The sequence below is a fragment of the Trichechus manatus genome, unplaced genomic scaffold (assembly GCF_000243295.1).
Source record: "Trichechus manatus latirostris isolate Lorelei unplaced genomic scaffold, TriManLat1.0 scaffold00184, whole genome shotgun sequence".
NCBI classification, from domain to species: domain Eukaryota; kingdom Metazoa; phylum Chordata; class Mammalia; order Sirenia; family Trichechidae; genus Trichechus; species Trichechus manatus.
Window position 1 is genome coordinate 4,862,413 of NW_004444120.1, and position 18,464 is coordinate 4,880,876.

Genomic DNA, 18,464 nt, shown 5'->3' on the forward strand with positions numbered 1-18,464 from the left:
GTGAAATTCCCACGAAGCCGCTTTCGCTAGTGTTCCAGCTCCGCACTTCGTGGTGCGGTGACAGAGGAAGGGGACGAGGGGCGGGGCGGGGGCGGGCGCTGCGGGCGGGAGGCGGGCGTTGTGGGCGGGCAGGAAGGCGGAAGAGCTGGGCGGCGAGGGAGCCTGCCTCCGAAGACCCCAGACTGCTGCTGCGGCCCGCGCCATGTGTGCGCACAACCCGGGCACGGAGTTCGGTAAGCGGCCTGCAGGTCGCCCCCTCCCCACTCCATCGTTTCCCTCCATCCCGCCTCCAGCTCCTTACCCTCCTCTGGGAGCAGGGAGGAGCTCGCCTCCGCCCAGAGTTGGAGCCGGGGACTGGGAGCGAGCGGGTCTGACCGCGGCTCCCTGCGCAGCCCCCTGGCCGCGGGTGCTTCGGGGGTTCTGAACCGGGCGGAAACAAGTCGCGCCGAGTCCACACCGAGCCTAAACACAGGCGAACGAGGGACACTGAACCCTTGGGGCACGTTGACGCCGCCGGCGTTTGCGCGCGTCCTGTTTTTAAAAAGCGAAGAAACTGGAGAGGATTTGATTTTCATCTTCCGTTTTATTCCGTCACCTTCTAGCTCCCTGGTTGCAAAAAACCCTGAACAGACAAAAACAGATAAAACGCTTCCCTTCCCCCTCTTAATAGAATCCCCTTGGATTTAATGCTGGATTTCCGTAGATAATTTTCAGCAGAGCTGTATCCCGAAAGTGTCCGTGCTAGTGAAAAAGTTGTCAGATCTCTGTACCAAAAGTATAACTTACGGAAAATTGTGTATGATTTTGTATGTACAGAGATTTGTGAAAGTTCCTGTAATTACTTCGCCGTTTATCATCTTATTAATGTTAGTCAAATGCTTCTGAAGGTAAGAGAACTTAGTTTGGATTTCCTAAAACGTGATATGTTTGTATTTCAAACAGCAAAACCATGATTGAAGCAAAGTTAAGGATCTCAGTTTAAATATTATAGCTTGTATGTTTTTGTATTTTGGTTCTTCAACTTCTTAGCTGTGTAACTGTGGACAGATTACTTAAATCATTCTGAGTTTCAGTTTCTTCAGCTGTAAAATGCTTATAATAGTAGTACTTACCTGATGAGGTGGTTTGGGAATTCATTGGGAACATGCATGTAAAGTACTCGATATATTGTGGGTATCTACAGGCATACCTTTGTGATATTGCAGTTTCGATTCCAGACCACCGCAAAAAAGCGGGTCACAGGAATTACTTGGTTTCCTAGTGCATATGAGGAAACCCTGGTGGCGTAGTGGTTAAGAATTTGGCTGCTAACAAAAAAGGTTGGCAATTCGAATCCATCAGGCGCTCTTTGGAAACCCTTTGGGGGAGTTTTACTCTGTCCTATAGGGTCGCTATGAGTCAGAATCAACTCTACGGCAGTGGGTTTGGTTTTTTTTTTCTTTTAGTGCGTATGAAAGTTATGATTATACTGTAGTCTGTGGAGTATGCAGTAGCGTTATGTCTGAAAAAACGATGTACATACCTTAATTAAAAAATACTTTATTGCTGAAAAACGCTAACCGTCATCTGAGCCTTCAGCGAGTTGTAATCTTTTTGCTGGTGGAGCGCCTTGCCTCAGTGTTGATGGCTGCTGACTGATCAGGGTGGTGGTTGCAGAAGGTTGGGATGGCTGTAGCAATTTCTTAAAATAAGACAACAATAAAGCTTGCTGCATCGATTGACTCTTCCTTTCCCGAAAGACTTCTCTGTAGCATGTGAAGCTGTTGGATGGCATTTTACCCACAGTAGAACTTTTCAAAATTGGAGTCAGTCTTCTCAAACCCTGCCACTGCTTTATCACCTAAGTTTATGTAATACTCTAAATCCTCTGTTGTCATTTCAACAATGTTCACAGCATCTTCACCAGGAGTAGATTCCATTCCAAGAAGCCACTTTCTTTGCTCATCCATAAGAAGCAGCTCCTGATCAGTTGAAGTTTTATCATGAGATTGGAGTAATTCAGTCACATTTTCAGGCTCCACTTCTAATTATAATTCTCTTGCTATTTCCACCACATATGCAGTTAACCTCTTCCACTGACGCCTTGAACCCCTCAAAGTCACCCATGAGGGTTGGATTCAACTTCTTCCAAACTCCTATTAATGTTGATATTTTGACCTCCTCTCATGAATCACGAATATTCTGAATGACATCTAGAATGGTGAATCCTTTCCAGAAGGTTTTCAATTTACTTTGCCCAGATCCATCAGAGGAATCAGTGTATATGGCACCTCTAGCCTTATGAAATATATTTCTTAAATAAGAAGACTTGAAAGTCAAAATTACTCCTTTATCCATGGGCTGCAGAACAGATGTGTTGTTGTTGTTGTTGTTAGGTGCTGTTGAGTCGGTTCGGACTCATAGTGACACACTGTACAAGAGAACAAACCCCATCCTGTGCCATCCTCATGATCGTTGTTATGCCTGAGCCCATTGTTGCAGCCACTGTGTCAGTCCATCTCATTAAAGGCCTTCCTCTTTTTTGTTGACCCTATACCAAGCATGATGTACTTCTTCAGGGACTGGTCCCTCCAGATAACATGTCTAAAGTATGTGTGCCCACACCATAATTCCAAGGCATCAGTTCTTTGGTCTTCCTGATTCATTGTCCAGCTTTCACATGCATATGAGGCAATTGAAAACACCATGGCTTGGGTCAGGCACACCTTAGTCTTTAAAGTGACATCTTTGCTTTTTAACACTTCAAAGAGGTCTTTTGCAGCACATTTGTCCAATGCAGTGCGTCTTTTAATTTCTTGACTGCTGCTTCCATGGGTGTTGATTGTGGATCCAAGTAAAGTGAAATCCTTGACAACTTCAGTCTTTTCTCTGTTTATCATGATGTTGCTTATTGTTCCCGTTGTGAGGATTTTTGTTTTCTTTATGTTGAGCTGTAATCCATACTGCAGGCTGTGGTCTTCGATCTTCATCAGTAAGTGCTTCAAGTTCTTTTCACTTTCAGCAAGCAAGGTTGTGTCATCTGCATATTGCAGGCTGTTAATGAATCTTCTTCCAATCCTGATGCCATGTTCTTTATATAGTCCAGCTTCTTGGATTATTTGCTCAGCATACAGATTGAATAAGTATGGTGAAAGGGTGAAAGGTTACAACCCTGATGCACACCTTTTCTGATTTTAAACCATACAATATCCCCTTATTCTATTCGAATGACTACCTCTTGACCTATGTACAGGTTCCTCATGAGTACAGTTAAGTGTTCTGGAATTCCCATTCTTTGCAGTGTTAACCCGTAATTTGTTAATGATCCACACAGTCAAATAACTTGGCATAGTCAATAAAACACAGGTAAACACCTTTCTGGTAGTCTCTGCTTTCAGCCATGATCCATCTGACATCAGCAGTAACCCCTGAAGTTGAGTTAGCGGGCATGAAAACAACATTAATCTTGTACATCTCAGCGCTTTTGAGTGATCAGGTGCATTGTCAGTGTGCAGTAATATTTTGAAAGGAATCTTTTCTTCTGAGCAGTAGGTCTCAACAGTGGGCTTAAAACCATGTTGTAAACAGCCGTGCTGTCATCCAGGCTTTGTTGTTCCATTTATAGAGCCTGGGCAGAGTAGATTTAACATAATTCTTAAGGGCCCTAGGATATTCAGAATGGTAAATGAGCATTGGCTTTAACGTAAAGTCATTAGCTGCATTAATACCTAAGAAGAGAGTCAGCCTGTTCTTTGAAGCTTTGAAGTCAGGCATTGACTTCTCCTCTCTAGCTATGTAAGTCCTAGATGGCATCTTCCAATATGAGGGTGTTTCGTCTACATTGAAAATCTGTTGTTTAGTGTAGCCACCTTCATCAATTATCTTAGGTAGATAAGAAACTGAATAACTTCCTGCAGCTTCTACATCAGCACTTGCTGCTTCACCTTGCACTTTCATGTTATGGAGATGGCTTCTTTCCTTGAACCTCAGGAGCCCACCTCTGCTAGCTTCACATTTTTCTTCTGCAGCTTCCTCACCTCTCAGCCTTCATAGAATTAAAGAGAGTTAGGGCCTTGCTCTGGATTAGGTTTTGGCTTAAGGGAATGTTGTGGCTGATTTGATTTTCAATCTAGACCACTAAAACTTTCTCCATATCAGCAATAAGGCTGTTTCGCTTTCTTATCATTCATGTATTCACTGGAGTAGCACTTTTAATTTCCTTCAAGAACTTGTCCTTTGCATTCACAACTTGGCTAACTGGCACAAGAGGCCTAGCTTTCAGCTTTTCTAGGCTTTTGACATGCCTTCCTCACTCAGCTTAATCATTTCTAGCTTTTGATTCAAAGTGAGAGATGTGCGACTCTTCCTTTCACTTGAGTACTTAGAGGCCATTGTAGGGTTATTAACTGGTTTAATTGGAGTATTGTTGCGTCTCAGGGAATAGGGAGGCCCGAGGAGAGGGAGAGAGACAGTGAACGGCTGGTCAGTGGAGCAGTCAGAACACACAACATTTATTGATTAAGTTTGCCATCTTATATGGGCGTGGTTTGTGGCACCCCGAAACAATTGCAATAGTAACATCAAAGATCACTGATCACAGATCACCGTAACAGATATAATGAAAAAGTTTGAAATATCGCGAGAATTACCGAAATGTGACTCAGAGACATGAAGAGAGCACGTGCTGTTGGAAAAATGGCACCGATAAACTTGCTCAATGCAGGGTTGCCATAGACCTTCAATTTGTAAAAAACACAGTATCTTCAAAGTGCAATAAAGTGAAGCACAGTAAAACGAATTATGCTTGTACAAGTGGTTTGCACTTGACTACTAACCTAAAGGTTGGTAGTTCGAACCCACCCAGTGCACTGCAGAGGAAAGTCCTGGTGATCTGCTCCCGTAAAGATCACAGACAAGAAAACCCTGTGGAGCAGTTCTACTCTTTAACACATGTGGTCACCATGAGAGGAAGGCAGCAGGTTTTTTGTTTTTTGTTTTTAAAGTGAGCGTTCAATAAATGTTGTTAGTTGCCAGTTCAGACTCAGGGCAACCCCATGTGTGCAGAGTAGGACTGCTCCTTAGGGTTTTCAAGGCTGTGACCTTTTGGAAGCAGATTGCCAGGTGTGTCTTCCAAGGCGCCTCTGGTTGGGTTTGAACTTGCAACCTTTCAGCCAGTAGTCGGGAGCTTAACCGTTTGCCCCATTTGTGCCATCCAGAGACTCCTTGTTCAATAACTAATAATTGTATTATTATATAGAGTTCTGTTTTGAGGAGCTAATTTGAGAATCAGCTATAAGTTATATATAGCACATGCAGGTACTATATTTGTTTTCTTTAAAAGTGACTGCTAATTTTACAATCTAAACTTCAAGAGGTGTTCAGGAATTTTTGTTGAATGGCAAGAACTCTGTTCTGTCTTAATAAATACAATTGATTACCTCACCAAGTTGAAATTATTTTAGTCACTGCCTATTTAGAGATTGGTTTTGAACTCCAGTTCTGTTTCTGGGATGTGGAGTTCACAGTAAAGGAGCATTGCCTAGATTAGAAGACCGTGAAGATGGTGGTATGGTGTAGGGACGGGCTGGAGTGTTTTACTGGTCTCAGTGTCCCCAGCGGTATGGCTTTTAACTTTGTACAGCCACGGTATTTTTCCAAAACTTATGTATATTTATTTTCTTTTCAAGAAATACAATTAAACTGTTTTTGCTTTTTTAATTTGCAAAAATTGGAATCATTCATTTATTGAAAAGTAACAGTATAGACAAAAAGTTACTGTGTAGAATAATAGTAAATGATTTTTATGCATTTATTTAAATGATCATAGATATGTTTTTATTATTTAAATAAAACAAGGTACATTTCAAGGGTGTTTTTTCTTCATTGGTATTAATCATACAAATATAATTTTTTAAAATCCAGATAGAGATTTAGCCTAAAATGCTAAAATAAGTTATTGAAATTATTATGTACTAAGAAAATAATCATTTAGTATTAATTAATGTGGTATATTGATGATTTTTAGTTTTCTAATTGAAAGTGTTTTTAATAAACACTGTAACTTCTTCCTTTAAAGAAATTAATTTTTTGTTCCTTATTACAAAAGGAATTCATGTTTATGGGAGAAGTTTTAGAAGATAGTTAACACAGAAATGACTATGAAATTATTAATATCACTGTTATTTATATGTTGGTCCATATTTTTTCTAATTAATAGACTTTTAAAAAAAAAACAGTTCAGTTGAAGCTGAACATAACACTCTTGATAAAAGCCCTTCAAGGAAAACATTCTTCCTTCAAGGAAAACATTCTTTTCAGCATGGCATTTGGATGGGGAAAGTTGTTTACAAATAAGGAACAAACTCCTTGACTTACTGTTAATTTTGACACTGTTTAGTGATCAGTGCCCTTCTGCTAAAGATATTTTCTACATAAAGTATGCAATTCTGATTTTCTCCAACTCATACCTAAAGCTGAAAACCTTGTTTTTCTTCGGGAAATATTTGCCCTAAGTGGATGGATGATGACTGTGTTCCAGTAGAGAGAAAGCTGGACCAGTTTCAGAGTCAGAGGGGAAGAAAAAAGCTACATCTGGACCTACTGTATAGTAGCTTTGTGCCTCCGGGCAAGCCACTCGATTTCTTTAAACTAGACAATACCATTACCAGTTGCACTCGAGTTGATTCTGACTCCTGAAGACCCCATTGTATTAAAGTACAACTGTGCACCATAGGGTTTTCAGTAGCTGATTTTTAGGAAGTAGATCACCAGACTTCTTTCGAGGGGCCTCTGGGTGGACTCCAACCTTTCCATTACAGCTGTTTCTACTGGCCAGGGACTCCTAAACTAGATTAGGGATTTTCAAAGCATGGGCTCTGGAATGGCAGCATCTCCTTTACCTGGGAACTTGTTACAAATGCAAATTCTAAGGCCCCACCCCAGACCTACTTAATTGGATGCTCTGGGGGTGGGTCCCAGCAACCTGCATTTTAACAAGCCCTCAGGTAATTCTGAAGCAGGCCCAAGTTGGAGAACCACTGGTCTTATGATCTCATTGAGGTTCTATGGAGCACTGTTCCAGGTTCTGTTAAAATGGACCATTTCTTTTCTCTGTTGTCAGTGAGTCATCTTAACTCATGGCTAAACTGTAGGTACCACCCAGAAGGTGATCTTTCTTTTGTTCACTGATATAGCCCAGGTACCTAGAATAGTGTCCGGAACTAAGAAGGCCTTCAGAAGTGTCTGTTAAATAAACAATGGATTTACTACTTGCTTGGGGGATTGGGACATCCACCTGGGCCCCTGTGCATGAGCAGGTTCTGTGAAACACTGCACCTTTCTCTTTTCTTAGTATTACTAAAATTACAAAAGTTTTGTTACTTCTGTGTTTAAAGGTATCTCAAGGGACTTATGAAGGATGTGGACAGTGTGACTTCCCTTTGAGTGTGATTATCTTTGGAAGCAGCTGGAAAATGTGGGTGTCGTACTAGGTGATCTTTACGCATCTTTCTGCTCTACAACGATATCTGTCTATGTAAGCTCTTGTGTTTGAAAAGAAATTTCGAAGGTATCTTAAAGACAACAGAAAAAAAGTAGTTGCAAACTGATTTCTAATGGGGAGCAGATAGGGACGAATCTATGAATTTCTATAATGCATTGTTTTTAGACATACATCCATGATTGGAATCATCAGTAACCATAATTACTTAGAAATGTAGACTCTTTTGCTCTGTAGAGACACTTTCTATAACCCAAGTCAGAACAAACCGAAAGGGCAGTTTATGCGTTTAAAATATGGGTAAAGGAGATCAACTCTGGCTAGTTGATGGGATTGTGTATTCACTCAGTAATTAGTTATTGAGTATTGATTGTGTGCTAGGTAGTATTGCCCTCAGCTCTGAGGATACAAGATAGACAAGGATGGTTCCCCCGGCATAGAGCTCAGTCTGCATACTTAAGTGGCTATACATTTTTCAAATTTTTTTTAAGACTTTGAAATAATCTCAAACATTTAGGAAAGTTGCAAGTGCAATACAAAGATTCTTAGTGAATGGGTAACTGACATGATGTCCCACTGCCCCTGGATGTATTAGTATTTCCTACATACAAAGACGTTTTCCTCCATAACTACAACACAACCTTCCAAATAAGGACATTACCATTAATAGCTTACTACCACGTAATCCTCAGATGCCATTCAAGTTTAGCCAGTTGTCCGGATAACGTTCTTGATTTCAGTAGGATTCAGTTCACAGTTACGCGGTGCCCTTAGTTGTCGCATCTCTTTAGCCTTTTTCAGGCTGGAACAGTTTTGTCCAGTGTTTCCTTGACCTGCAGTATCTTTACACTGTGGAAGCAGACAGACCAGTTATTCTGTAGAATGTCCCTCAGTTTGTGTTTGCTAATGTTTTCTCATGATTAGATTTAGGTTGTGCATCTTTAATAGGGATATCACAGAAATGATGCTGTTTGTCTCATCGTGTTAGATCAGGGGGCACAGAATTTTGATTTGTCTCATTATTGATGATGTTCATTTTGATCATTTGATTAAGGTGGTGTCTGCCAGCCTTCTCCACTGTAAAGTTACTTTCTAAACCTTTGTAATTAATACGTATTTTGTTGAAGGTTCTTTGAAACAAATTCATTTAAGTAGCCTGTTCCTTTGTAAACTTGCAAGTTATTTATGTCTTATTTATTTAATATGTATTTGAGGTTTCCTATTTTCCCAAAGGATTATAATCATTTTTTAATAGTCAGATTATTAAAAATTTTGCTAATGGGAGCCCTTTCAAGCTGTCTTCTCTGTCTTTTTCACGTGCCCCATTCTTGTTTAGCACTTCCTTACTTTCTGGCTCAACCAAGTGTTCCAGGCTCATCTTATACTTCCTGTACTCTAGTGCTGGAATCAGTCATTTCTCTAAGGAGCATTACTTTCAATGGATTATGGTATTTAGAAGCCAGGATCTGGGACTAGGTGTGCTCATGGCAACTGTGGTGTCTCTGTTCCCAAGCACTCTCAGTTGGCAGAGCTGAAAAATGTATGTATTGTACACACACACACGTACCCTACATTTATATCTATATTTATCTATGTATGTATGTATCTCTTCTCTATATATTGAAAATTACAAATTCACACTGATACCTCCAATTCCAGTCTAACACTACAGGATTTATTGCAGTTTTCTCCATTTTCATTTTTAGAACACTCCGTGCCGGGCTGCACATCTCCCTTCCCCTGTTGACATTCTTCTTAATTTTCTTGGACTTGGAGCTGGGCAGCTTTCCTATGAGGGTACCTTCCTCACCCTGCTTGGCTTCAATTCCCTCTACCAGGCTTCTGTCCGTATGTTTATTCCCCTCACAGTAATAGTAGGTCTGTGGCATTTTGTGTCAGGCTGTTCCTCCACGTAGATACACTTCTTCCTGCTTGTGTTTCGACTCCCTGTGTCTGCCTGCCCCTTTGTCCAGATATCATTCTTCTTATGATTGGACTCTGATGCCAGATGTGGGCTACCTTAATGCATGGGTACTGTCCTCATCTGTTTGAGTTCCCATACCTCACTTTGGGCCGTGGTGGCTCCCCTCTCGTAACCCAGCTCAGATACCTACCTTTCTTGGCTCCTCCTTAACTCCCCCACCCCCACCCCGTGGTTTAGGACAATTGTTCAGGAAAAGGAGGGGAAAGGGACCAGAATAAGTTTTTTAAATTTTATTTTCATATATTATAAATTATGGAGCCCTGGTGTAGTGGTTTAGAGTTTGGATGCTAACCAAAGGGTCGGCAGTTCGAATCAACCAGCCGCTCCTTGGAAACCCTATGGGGCAGTTCTACTCTGTCCTGTAGTGTCCCTGTGAGTCGGAATCGACTCAGTGGCAACAGGCTTTCTTTTTTTTAATTATTATTATAATTTATGTGTTGTGCCTGCTGTTCGTGGCACTTGGTGCTAATGGTAATGGCTGGGGAAACAGTGGGCATAACCTGGACTCTGCTGTCACAGAACTCACAATCAACTAAGGGAGATAGGCATATAAATCATTACATACTGTGTTACAGTGTGACAACAGAAATGTGGTAGGATTGGGAGAGAAAGAGGAATTTACAGACGGTCCAGGGGAGGTTTTTTGGAAAGGACATTTCTGACAGGGAGAAGTTTGTACAGAGGCCCTCAGTGAGAAGAGCCTGGCGTGTTTCATTAACTACAGGAACCTAGTTCTCAGATTGAGTGTAATATCACTGTACTCTAATGGCTTTGGGTCATATTTTAGTGGTGGAAAACAAAACCCTTCATAGTCTGTGTATGAAATACATATACGTCAATATAACAGTTACGTACATTTTTGGATTTTAAATGGGGCGTCCTTTTGTGAATGCTAACTTTGGTTTTACCTTTGAAGTCTTTTTTGTTGTTGTTGTAAGTGTGACTGGTGAGGCTGTCTTTTATTAATCTGACAGTGTTTTGATATTAGGAAAACTATGAAGTAATAATTTGGGTTTGTTGTATAATTAAATAATTAAAAGTCCTCCCTGGTGCGTGCTAAGTTAAAAAAAAAAAATTTATTTGAAGCATCTAAGCCCAGTGGATTTTAATTGTTAGGAAGGAAGACAAACTTCAAGCACTCATTTAAAATGGGAACGCCTGTGCCAGGAAAGAAAGACTAGCAAATGAGACAGCAGACAGAGCCCTTGAGGATGCGATTTAAACATGTCACTAGAAATTGTTTAAGTGTAGCGCGCTGGCCCTTTTAAAACACTGCCTGTCACTTGAGGATTGGGTCACCTTGAAATGTGTTCATCTTTGAGTTACTGGCATAAAAAAGCACTTTGAAAATTTCCAGTTAACTTTGGTGTGTGTTGTGTGTGTGTCTGCAGCCGTACCTCTCCTCATCCTGCCTCAGCCCAAACAGTCAGTTCCCTGGAAACCAAAGTGGCTGCAAGAGAAGGATAAATGTTTAATCTCAGCCCCTACAGATGTTGAGACACTCTGGCTGCAGCTTCTGGCACTCTTTGTATAGTCAGGCCTTTCCCCTTAAAGCAAAGTCGGAGATAAAGAGTCACCTCTGCTAATTACTTCCTAAAAAAGTGCCACTTAACTGGTTCTTTTGGAATGTAGTTAATGTTGTCAAGGTTATCTTTAAATTCTGGTAAAATATCCGAATTAAACTACTCTCACAATCCAGATTCAGATAAGCATTTCAACTGAATACTTAGTGGGCACAGTCCTTACCCTCAAGGCTGCCCACAGGGTAGAGGGGTGTGTGTGATGTTGTTCACATGTCTGGAATTTGACATGGAACTAGATATGTGGCATACTTAAGGATTAGTTAGAGACGTCTTATCTCCTATGTAGATATCCTTAAATAAACAGTGTTTCTTAAGAATATTTCAAATATGATTATAGGAAAATAATAGTGTCCACATTTATAAAGCCATTGTTTATGTATGTATGTATGTATGTGTGTGTGTGTCTAAGGTATTAGCCACAGCATCTTATAGCGGGAAGGCATCTGAGCTATCAGTCCAACACCATTCTGTTACAGCTGAGTAAACTGAGACCTAGGAAATACAAGCTTGTGATCATATGGCTGGTTAGAAGCAAGACTAGAATTGGAACCCAGGCTTTGTTTATTCCAATACATTTCATTACCTCCGTTACGATTAGCTTTCTATGCACTCAGCTGGGCTGTGGCCCTGCATCAGAATCACCTGAGAATCTTGTTAAAAATGCAGATTTCTGAGCCCCACAATAGCTTTAATTATCAGTATCATAGAGAGGAGCTCAGGAATCTGCATTTTCATCAGCTCACTAGATAATTCTGAGAACATTGCAGATTCAGAACATTGCAATAAGTAGACTTTAAGTATTCAGAGAGTCTTTACTTATATATTTGGCAAATCCTCTCTCTGGCCACTTTTATATTTATATTAATATCTTTATACATAATATGTTTTCTATTTGATCTGCAAAGTTTCTGCAAACAAAATTGGGGATAAGTGACAATGTGTTAAAATGAGTGTGAAGACGTCGGAAAGATCAGGACGATAAGGCAGTTAAGTAGGTGCATATACCAGAAGGGTACACCGTATCTGTAAGACCAAAACCAAACCAAACCTGTTGCCGTCGAATCGATTCTGACTCATAGTGACCCTATAGGACAGGGAGAACTGCCCCATAGCATTTCTAAGGAGCACCTGGTGGGTTTGAACTGCTGACCTTTGGGTTAGCAGCTGTAGCACTTAACCACTATGCCACCAGGGTTTTGTAGCTGTAAGGGAGCATATTTTATTTAAATAATACCAATGCCTGTTAGAAAAATATCATCAAACAATGCTCTTCATGATGATTTTGGAAATTAGCATGGTACAGGGGCGGATTAACCAGTAAGCAAGGTAGGCACAGGCCTACTTGTGCTTACTCACTAATCTGTACTGCACAATTTCACCTGTTCTTCACCACATTGTACACTACAGATTAGTAAGTAAGCACAAGTAGGCCTGTGCCTACCTAGCTTATTGGGTAATCCCTCCCTCATGTGGTGATATCTTCTCCATGGACTCAGAGGAACAGACCCTAAAGATCTCTCATTCGCTGAAGGTATGAGATTGTCTGCCAGAAAGAGTAATGTAGTTAATTTTCTGATGGAAAAAAGAACATATTCATGTTTCCTTGGAGATAATGCATTAAATTTGTGTTGTGGACTCATGGAGAAGGGTAGCTTTTGACAGTGTTTATTATATTTGCATTTGGGGAAAGAGTTCAAGCTCCATATATTTTGATGTTTTCAGGGAGATTGTTTTCTTCAGTGTGTAGGGAGAAACCTAAATGCTTCTGATAATTTTCCAAATAAGAAACAAGAAACATTTTAATCTTCTGTCTTTATAAGAATGTGATATCATTTTCCTTTTTTAAAAAAACTCTTGACTCTTCAGGAGACAATCATTATTACAGTTGCACACTCTTTTAGTTTATGTAGAGTACCTACTGTCAACTGAACACTGCCCATGCCTTTGTGAAAAATATGAGTAATAGAGGTTAGGAGTCCTGCCCTTGAGAAGCTTCCCTTTATCAAACTTTAAATATCACTGGTGAAGCACACTGCTTTACTCTTTGTCAAGCTGGACCAGTTTAGAGTCAGAGGGGAGAAAAAGCTACATCTGGACCTACTGTATAGTAGCTTTGTGCCTCCGGGCAAGCCACTCGATTTCTTTAAACTAGGCCATGCCATTACCAGTTGCACTCGAGTTGATTCTGACTCCTGAAGACCCCATGTGTATTAAAGTAGAACTGTGCACCATAGGGTTTTCAGTGGCTTATTTTTAGAAAGTAGATCACCAGACTTTTCTTTAGAGGGTCTTCTGGGTGGACTCCAACTTCCACCCTTTCCGTTACAGCTGTTTCTACTGTCCAGGGACTCCTAAACTAGATCAGGGATTTTCAAAGCATGGGCTCTGGAATGGCAGCATCTCCTTTACCTGGGAACTTGTTAACAAATGCAAATTCTAAGGCCCCACCTGAGACTTACTTAATTGGAAGCTCTAGGGATGGGGCCCAGCAACCTGAGAAATGATTAATCAGTCAACACTGTATTTATTAACTTTTGAATAAACATTTAAAAATACTCAAGGAAATATTCTTGAGCCAGGCAAAGATCTAATATGGGGTTTATTGGTAAAAACACCTCCATAGAGCTGTCTCCAGGAATCAAAAATAATCATATTTTCAGTTTGCAGGTGAATACTCTGATCTAGTGTAGTATTCCGCTGTTCTTGTTGTTGCTATCGAGTCAATTCCGACTCATAGTGACCCTATAGGACAGAGTAGAACTGCCCCATGGGGTTTCTTAGGCTGTAATCTTTATGGGTGGAGCTTTGGTGGTGCAGTGGTTAAAGCACTTGGCTGCTAACGGAAAGGTCCAGCTGCTTTGCAGAAGGAAGATGTGGCAGTCTGCTTCCCTAAAGATTACAGCCTTGGAAACTCTATAGGGCAGTTCTAGTCTATCCTGTATGGTCACTATGAGTCAGAATCACTCCATAGCAACAAGTTTGGGTTTTGGTTAATCTTTACAGGAGCAGACCACCTGGTCTTTTTTCCTGCGGGGCTGTTGGTGGGTTCTAACCACTGACCTTTCAGTTAGCAGCCATGCGCTTAACCATTGCGCCACCGGGGCACCTCTGCATATCACAGTAGTACTAGTATAATCTAGAGAAGCTGTGGGACACAGTAATCAGTATATAAAGTTCAGAAAATAGGCATTGGTGCTAATAATAATGAAGATGTTGTTGGGTGCTGTGAAGTAGAATCTGACTCATAGTGACCCCATATGACAGAGTTAAACAACCCTATAGGGTGTCCTTGGCTGTAATCTTTATGGAAGCAGATCACCAGGTCTTTCTCCCACAGAGCTGCTGAGTGGATAGTCTCAATGAAAAGCAAAGTTAAATCATTTTGGTGCTTGACAGTGGTTACTTTTATAGGCCGAGTTAAAATCAGGCATTCTATGGAATGAATATCAGAGAATCTCTGCTTAGCCATGTGTGTGTTGTGGTTTACACAAAAGTCTTCCTCAGTGGAGCAGGGGGGAGGATACGGAACTGGGATTCACGCACTTTAATCCTAGCTCTGGTACCATCTGGCAGTGTGACCTTCAGCAGGGGACTTCAGTGCACCAGCTTTTAGTTTTGAAATCTGTAAGACAGACACGATCACTGAGAATCCTTCCAGTTCTGTATTTATTTGATTCTTCTGATCATTACTTGAAATTCCCATCCAGTGGAATTGTAAATCTGTCATGTTCCCTGTGCTTGGAGCTTATACCTTTACCTACCTTCTCTGGCCATCACAATTCTGTCTGGCTTTCAAGACTCTGAGTTCCAGTGACCAGTTTACATTTTTTCCTCTTTCTGTGATTATTGAGCACGATTGAACACGTTGTTGTATATGTTCTTTCTCTCTAGATGTTTTATGAGTGTATATGTTGACTTCATAAGTCTTTATGACACTTAGCCTTTTGTACTGTATTCATTCCTCAGCATGACAGAGTACTGTTTACAGTCTGTGCTTGTGAAAGTTGTGTGTCAGCTTGGCTGGGCCAGGATTCTCAGTGTTTTGGTACTTATGATGTAGTTTGGAAGTTGTATAATGATGTAATCACTTCCGTGATGAGATCTGATGTAACGTGATCACCTCCGTGACGGGGTCTGCTGTGAGTAGCCAGTCAGTTGAAAGGGAGTTTCCTTGGGGATGTGGCCTGCATCCAATATAGGTGGACTTTCTGGCAAAGCTCTCGGACTTTTACTCGCTCTGGACCCTGTATCTGGCTCCCGTTCATCTGACCTCTGGTTCTTGGGACTTCAGCTATCTGCTTACCTGCCGATCTTGGAATTTGTCAGCTTCCGCAGCCTCTGAGGCAGAGGCCTGTTGTCTGACTTGCCAGTCTTGGGTTCGCCAGCCCCTGCAGCTGTGTGACTGGAGAAGTCTCCAGCCTGACCCACGGACTTGGGACTTGGCAGCTTCAGAACTTTACAGCCTCGTGGGCCATTTCCTTAATATAAATCTCTCTCTCTCTTTCTATATACATAGACACTTTACTGGTTTTGCTTCTCTAGAGAAGCCAGCCTAAGACAGTTTTACTGTTTCTTACATAAAAATATCTTGTGGATTCACCGCATCTTCTTTTCTTCTATTCCTAAGCCTGGCTAATTCTGTCACACACCTGCATCACCATGGTAGACTTGTTGGTTACTCTACCCCTGTTGTGCTCATCTGCCCCAGGAAAATCCACATTTGCCTAAACTTTTTATTGTTTGTTTGTTTAGACAGAACAAATTATATTTATCTTCTCAGATTTACTTTTTTGATTATTTGGTTCCTTTAGGATATCCTTCCACTTCATGAGAAGTATGTAATTTGACTTAATTGAATTAATGTAATGACTGTCTTTAGTTGAAGGAAAATAATTGTGTTGGGGGGACAGCCAAATAATACTGTCAGTAAGTGTATGAACGGGTTTAGTCAGGTAAGAATTGTCACAAGACTGGAAATAGACATGTCTGTTAAAATTGTATGTCAAATAGTTGAATTAAGTGAATATGTTTCTCACTCTGGAGTTTATATAGTTGTCCTAAATGGTGGTAAGACAGCACAGCATTTTAGAAATAACTTGGGTTTTGGAATCGTAGAGACCTGTGTTTGAATCTTAGCCTTAGCACTTCCTGTGTGACCTTGGACAAGTAATTCAATTTCTCTGAGGTTCAGTTTCCTCATCTGTTAAATGGGCCTAATGCCGATGCAGACTGAGCATGAATATTAAATGAGAAGTACAATTAAATTATCCTTAACATGATCAATGATAAATAAATGATAGCCATTATTCTGGTAATTCCAATTGATACTATATTCTCTTCCTAAAATACTGCTTTCATTATTTCACCTCCTCCTTGAAGGCTTACTTGGTCTCCCCAGCTGGACTGTTCACCACTGTTCTCCTGAGGTGCTCTACCTTCCCTTATGATACCTACTGATTTCTGTCTTGTGTTTGTATGTTCTAGTGATGCTGTTAATAAGCTCCTTAAGGATAGGATTTAAGTTTGTTTGGTGCCAATATCCTTCACATCACTTAGAACAGTATTTTTCATGTTGCAAGTAATTATTTTTATCAGTGTTTGTTAAATGAATGAATAAAGAAGTATTGCTGCTTTTCCCAGGAATTTACAATGTCTTTTTACTGTCTAGTATACCAATCCCAAACACCTTGTTCTCTCTCACTTTGAAGACCCTGGGTCATTTGACCCTGTTCCTATTACTTCCCACACACCCTCTCTCCTGTCCCGCTGGCTTGGTCTTTGGTCTTTCCAAATGTTTCTCCTGTTTAGAATGTGCCCCCTTTTCTCCTCTGCCTGTCGGAAACTGTCTCCAGCTTTGGAGGTCAAGTTTAAATCTTTCCTTTTTCATGAAGCCTTCTTTTATTTCTCTTGCTTAGTAGATGCCTTTTAACACTTAATTCTTTTGATTTTGTTTTTTCTCTGTAAGTTTTCTTCGCACTATTTTGTTCCTTAACAACAAGGACAGCACTAATACATAGGAATCGACTCAACGGCAATGGTTTGGTTTTTTAGTTTATCTGTAAACTTTGGCGAATGAGTCAATCGGGAGGTTTTACTCTTTTAGGTATAAAAGAATTTCTTAAAAAACTTATGCCACTTGGCATGAATTTTTTCTAAAATTAAATATCTTTAAGAAATATTTTTGCCTAATTTTGAAGGTAATACATAATTATTATAGAAGTTTTTGAGTGGAGGCCGGCATTATGTGCCTCCTACTGAGTTGCTGAAGACACTCAGGTCGCTTATTGTCTAGAAGGCCACTCATTCGGGATTTGATGAGTGCTTCCACTGGGTGTCCTTGAACTTGTTCTTCTATCTCCTATATGGCCTGCAAATCAGAAGATTGATGTAAAAATTTGATTAGATCCTGGTTCACCTTTTGAATTTTTTGGCAAGAATATTTAATAGGTGGTTCTGCACACTTCATATTGCAGCATGTTAGGAGGCATGTAATGCCTGCTTTTACTCAGCTTTTAGCGGTGCTGAGATTGATCAGAAGTTCAGGTGGTGGCAGCCTGATCCTTCTGTTGTCAGATTCCCTCTCACCCACTGACCCAGTGATTTTAGTGTCTATTAAAAAACAAAACAAAAAAAACAAATCCGTTGCCATCAAGTTGATTTTGACTCATAGAGACCCTATAGCACAGGGTGGAACTGCCCTAGAGAGTTTCCAAGGAGCGGCTGGTGGATTCAAACTGCCGACCTTTTGGTTAGCAGCCGTCTCTCTTAACCACTGCGCCACCAGGGTTTCCTTAGTATCTGTAGACAATTGTTATTCATTTGGGGTTGCAAAATGTTTATTTTTTTATTCCCATTATCCTTCTACATTATTATCAGTTAAAAAGAACTTTCCTTCATTAACTAGGGCTGTTTGGTTCACCTGAAATACAGTTTGTACAAGACAGGCAGAATAAATGTTTAATTCTTCCTATTTAATTTACCAATTTTAGAGTAAGGAGTGGCCTGGCTACCTCCAGTGGTGACTAGGGACTTTGTTGGGGAGGGAGGTTGTTTGTTTTGTTGTTTGGATTTCTCTCTCTCTTTGTGTGTGTGTGTGTGTGTGTTTGTGTGTGTGTAATTATGAATGCAGGGATGTTTATGTGTTCAATAGGTTTCAGTCAATTGAAGTAATTATTAGTTGTTGTCTTTATATTCAATGCTCAGATTGTCTGTTGTCTCTTGTGTCCTTTTGACATGTCTCCATTAGTCTCTGAGACCTACCTTGCTCGGATATAGTAAGATATTCCAGGCGCATCTTGTATATTTCCTGCATCAGAAATAGAGCCAACCATTTCTTTAAGGCACTTTGGTTCCTGTTTGTGAGGAGAGGGTATTTAGAGACTACAAGCAAAGCTCTGGGGTTTAATTTATTATTAAAAAG

The 18,464-nt window shown here is 40.5% G+C and overlaps 1 protein-coding gene across 5 annotated transcripts in view; it reads left to right on the top strand.

The window, feature by feature from the left end:
• Positions 1-139: 139 nt before the first annotated feature.
• DERA (deoxyribose-phosphate aldolase) overlaps positions 140-18,464 on the top strand; it is a 132,757-nt gene continuing 114,432 nt past the window's right edge. For all 5 annotated transcript variants that reach the window (XR_002825767.1, XR_002825770.1, XR_002825769.1 and 2 more), the window contains exon 1: positions 140-233. Coding sequence is in view for 1 of the 5 variants with exons in the window: in XM_023741598.1 (XP_023597366.1) it covers positions 203-233 (31 nt within the window). In the remaining 4 variants the exon portion in view is untranslated. The remainder of the gene's footprint in view (positions 234-18,464) is intronic.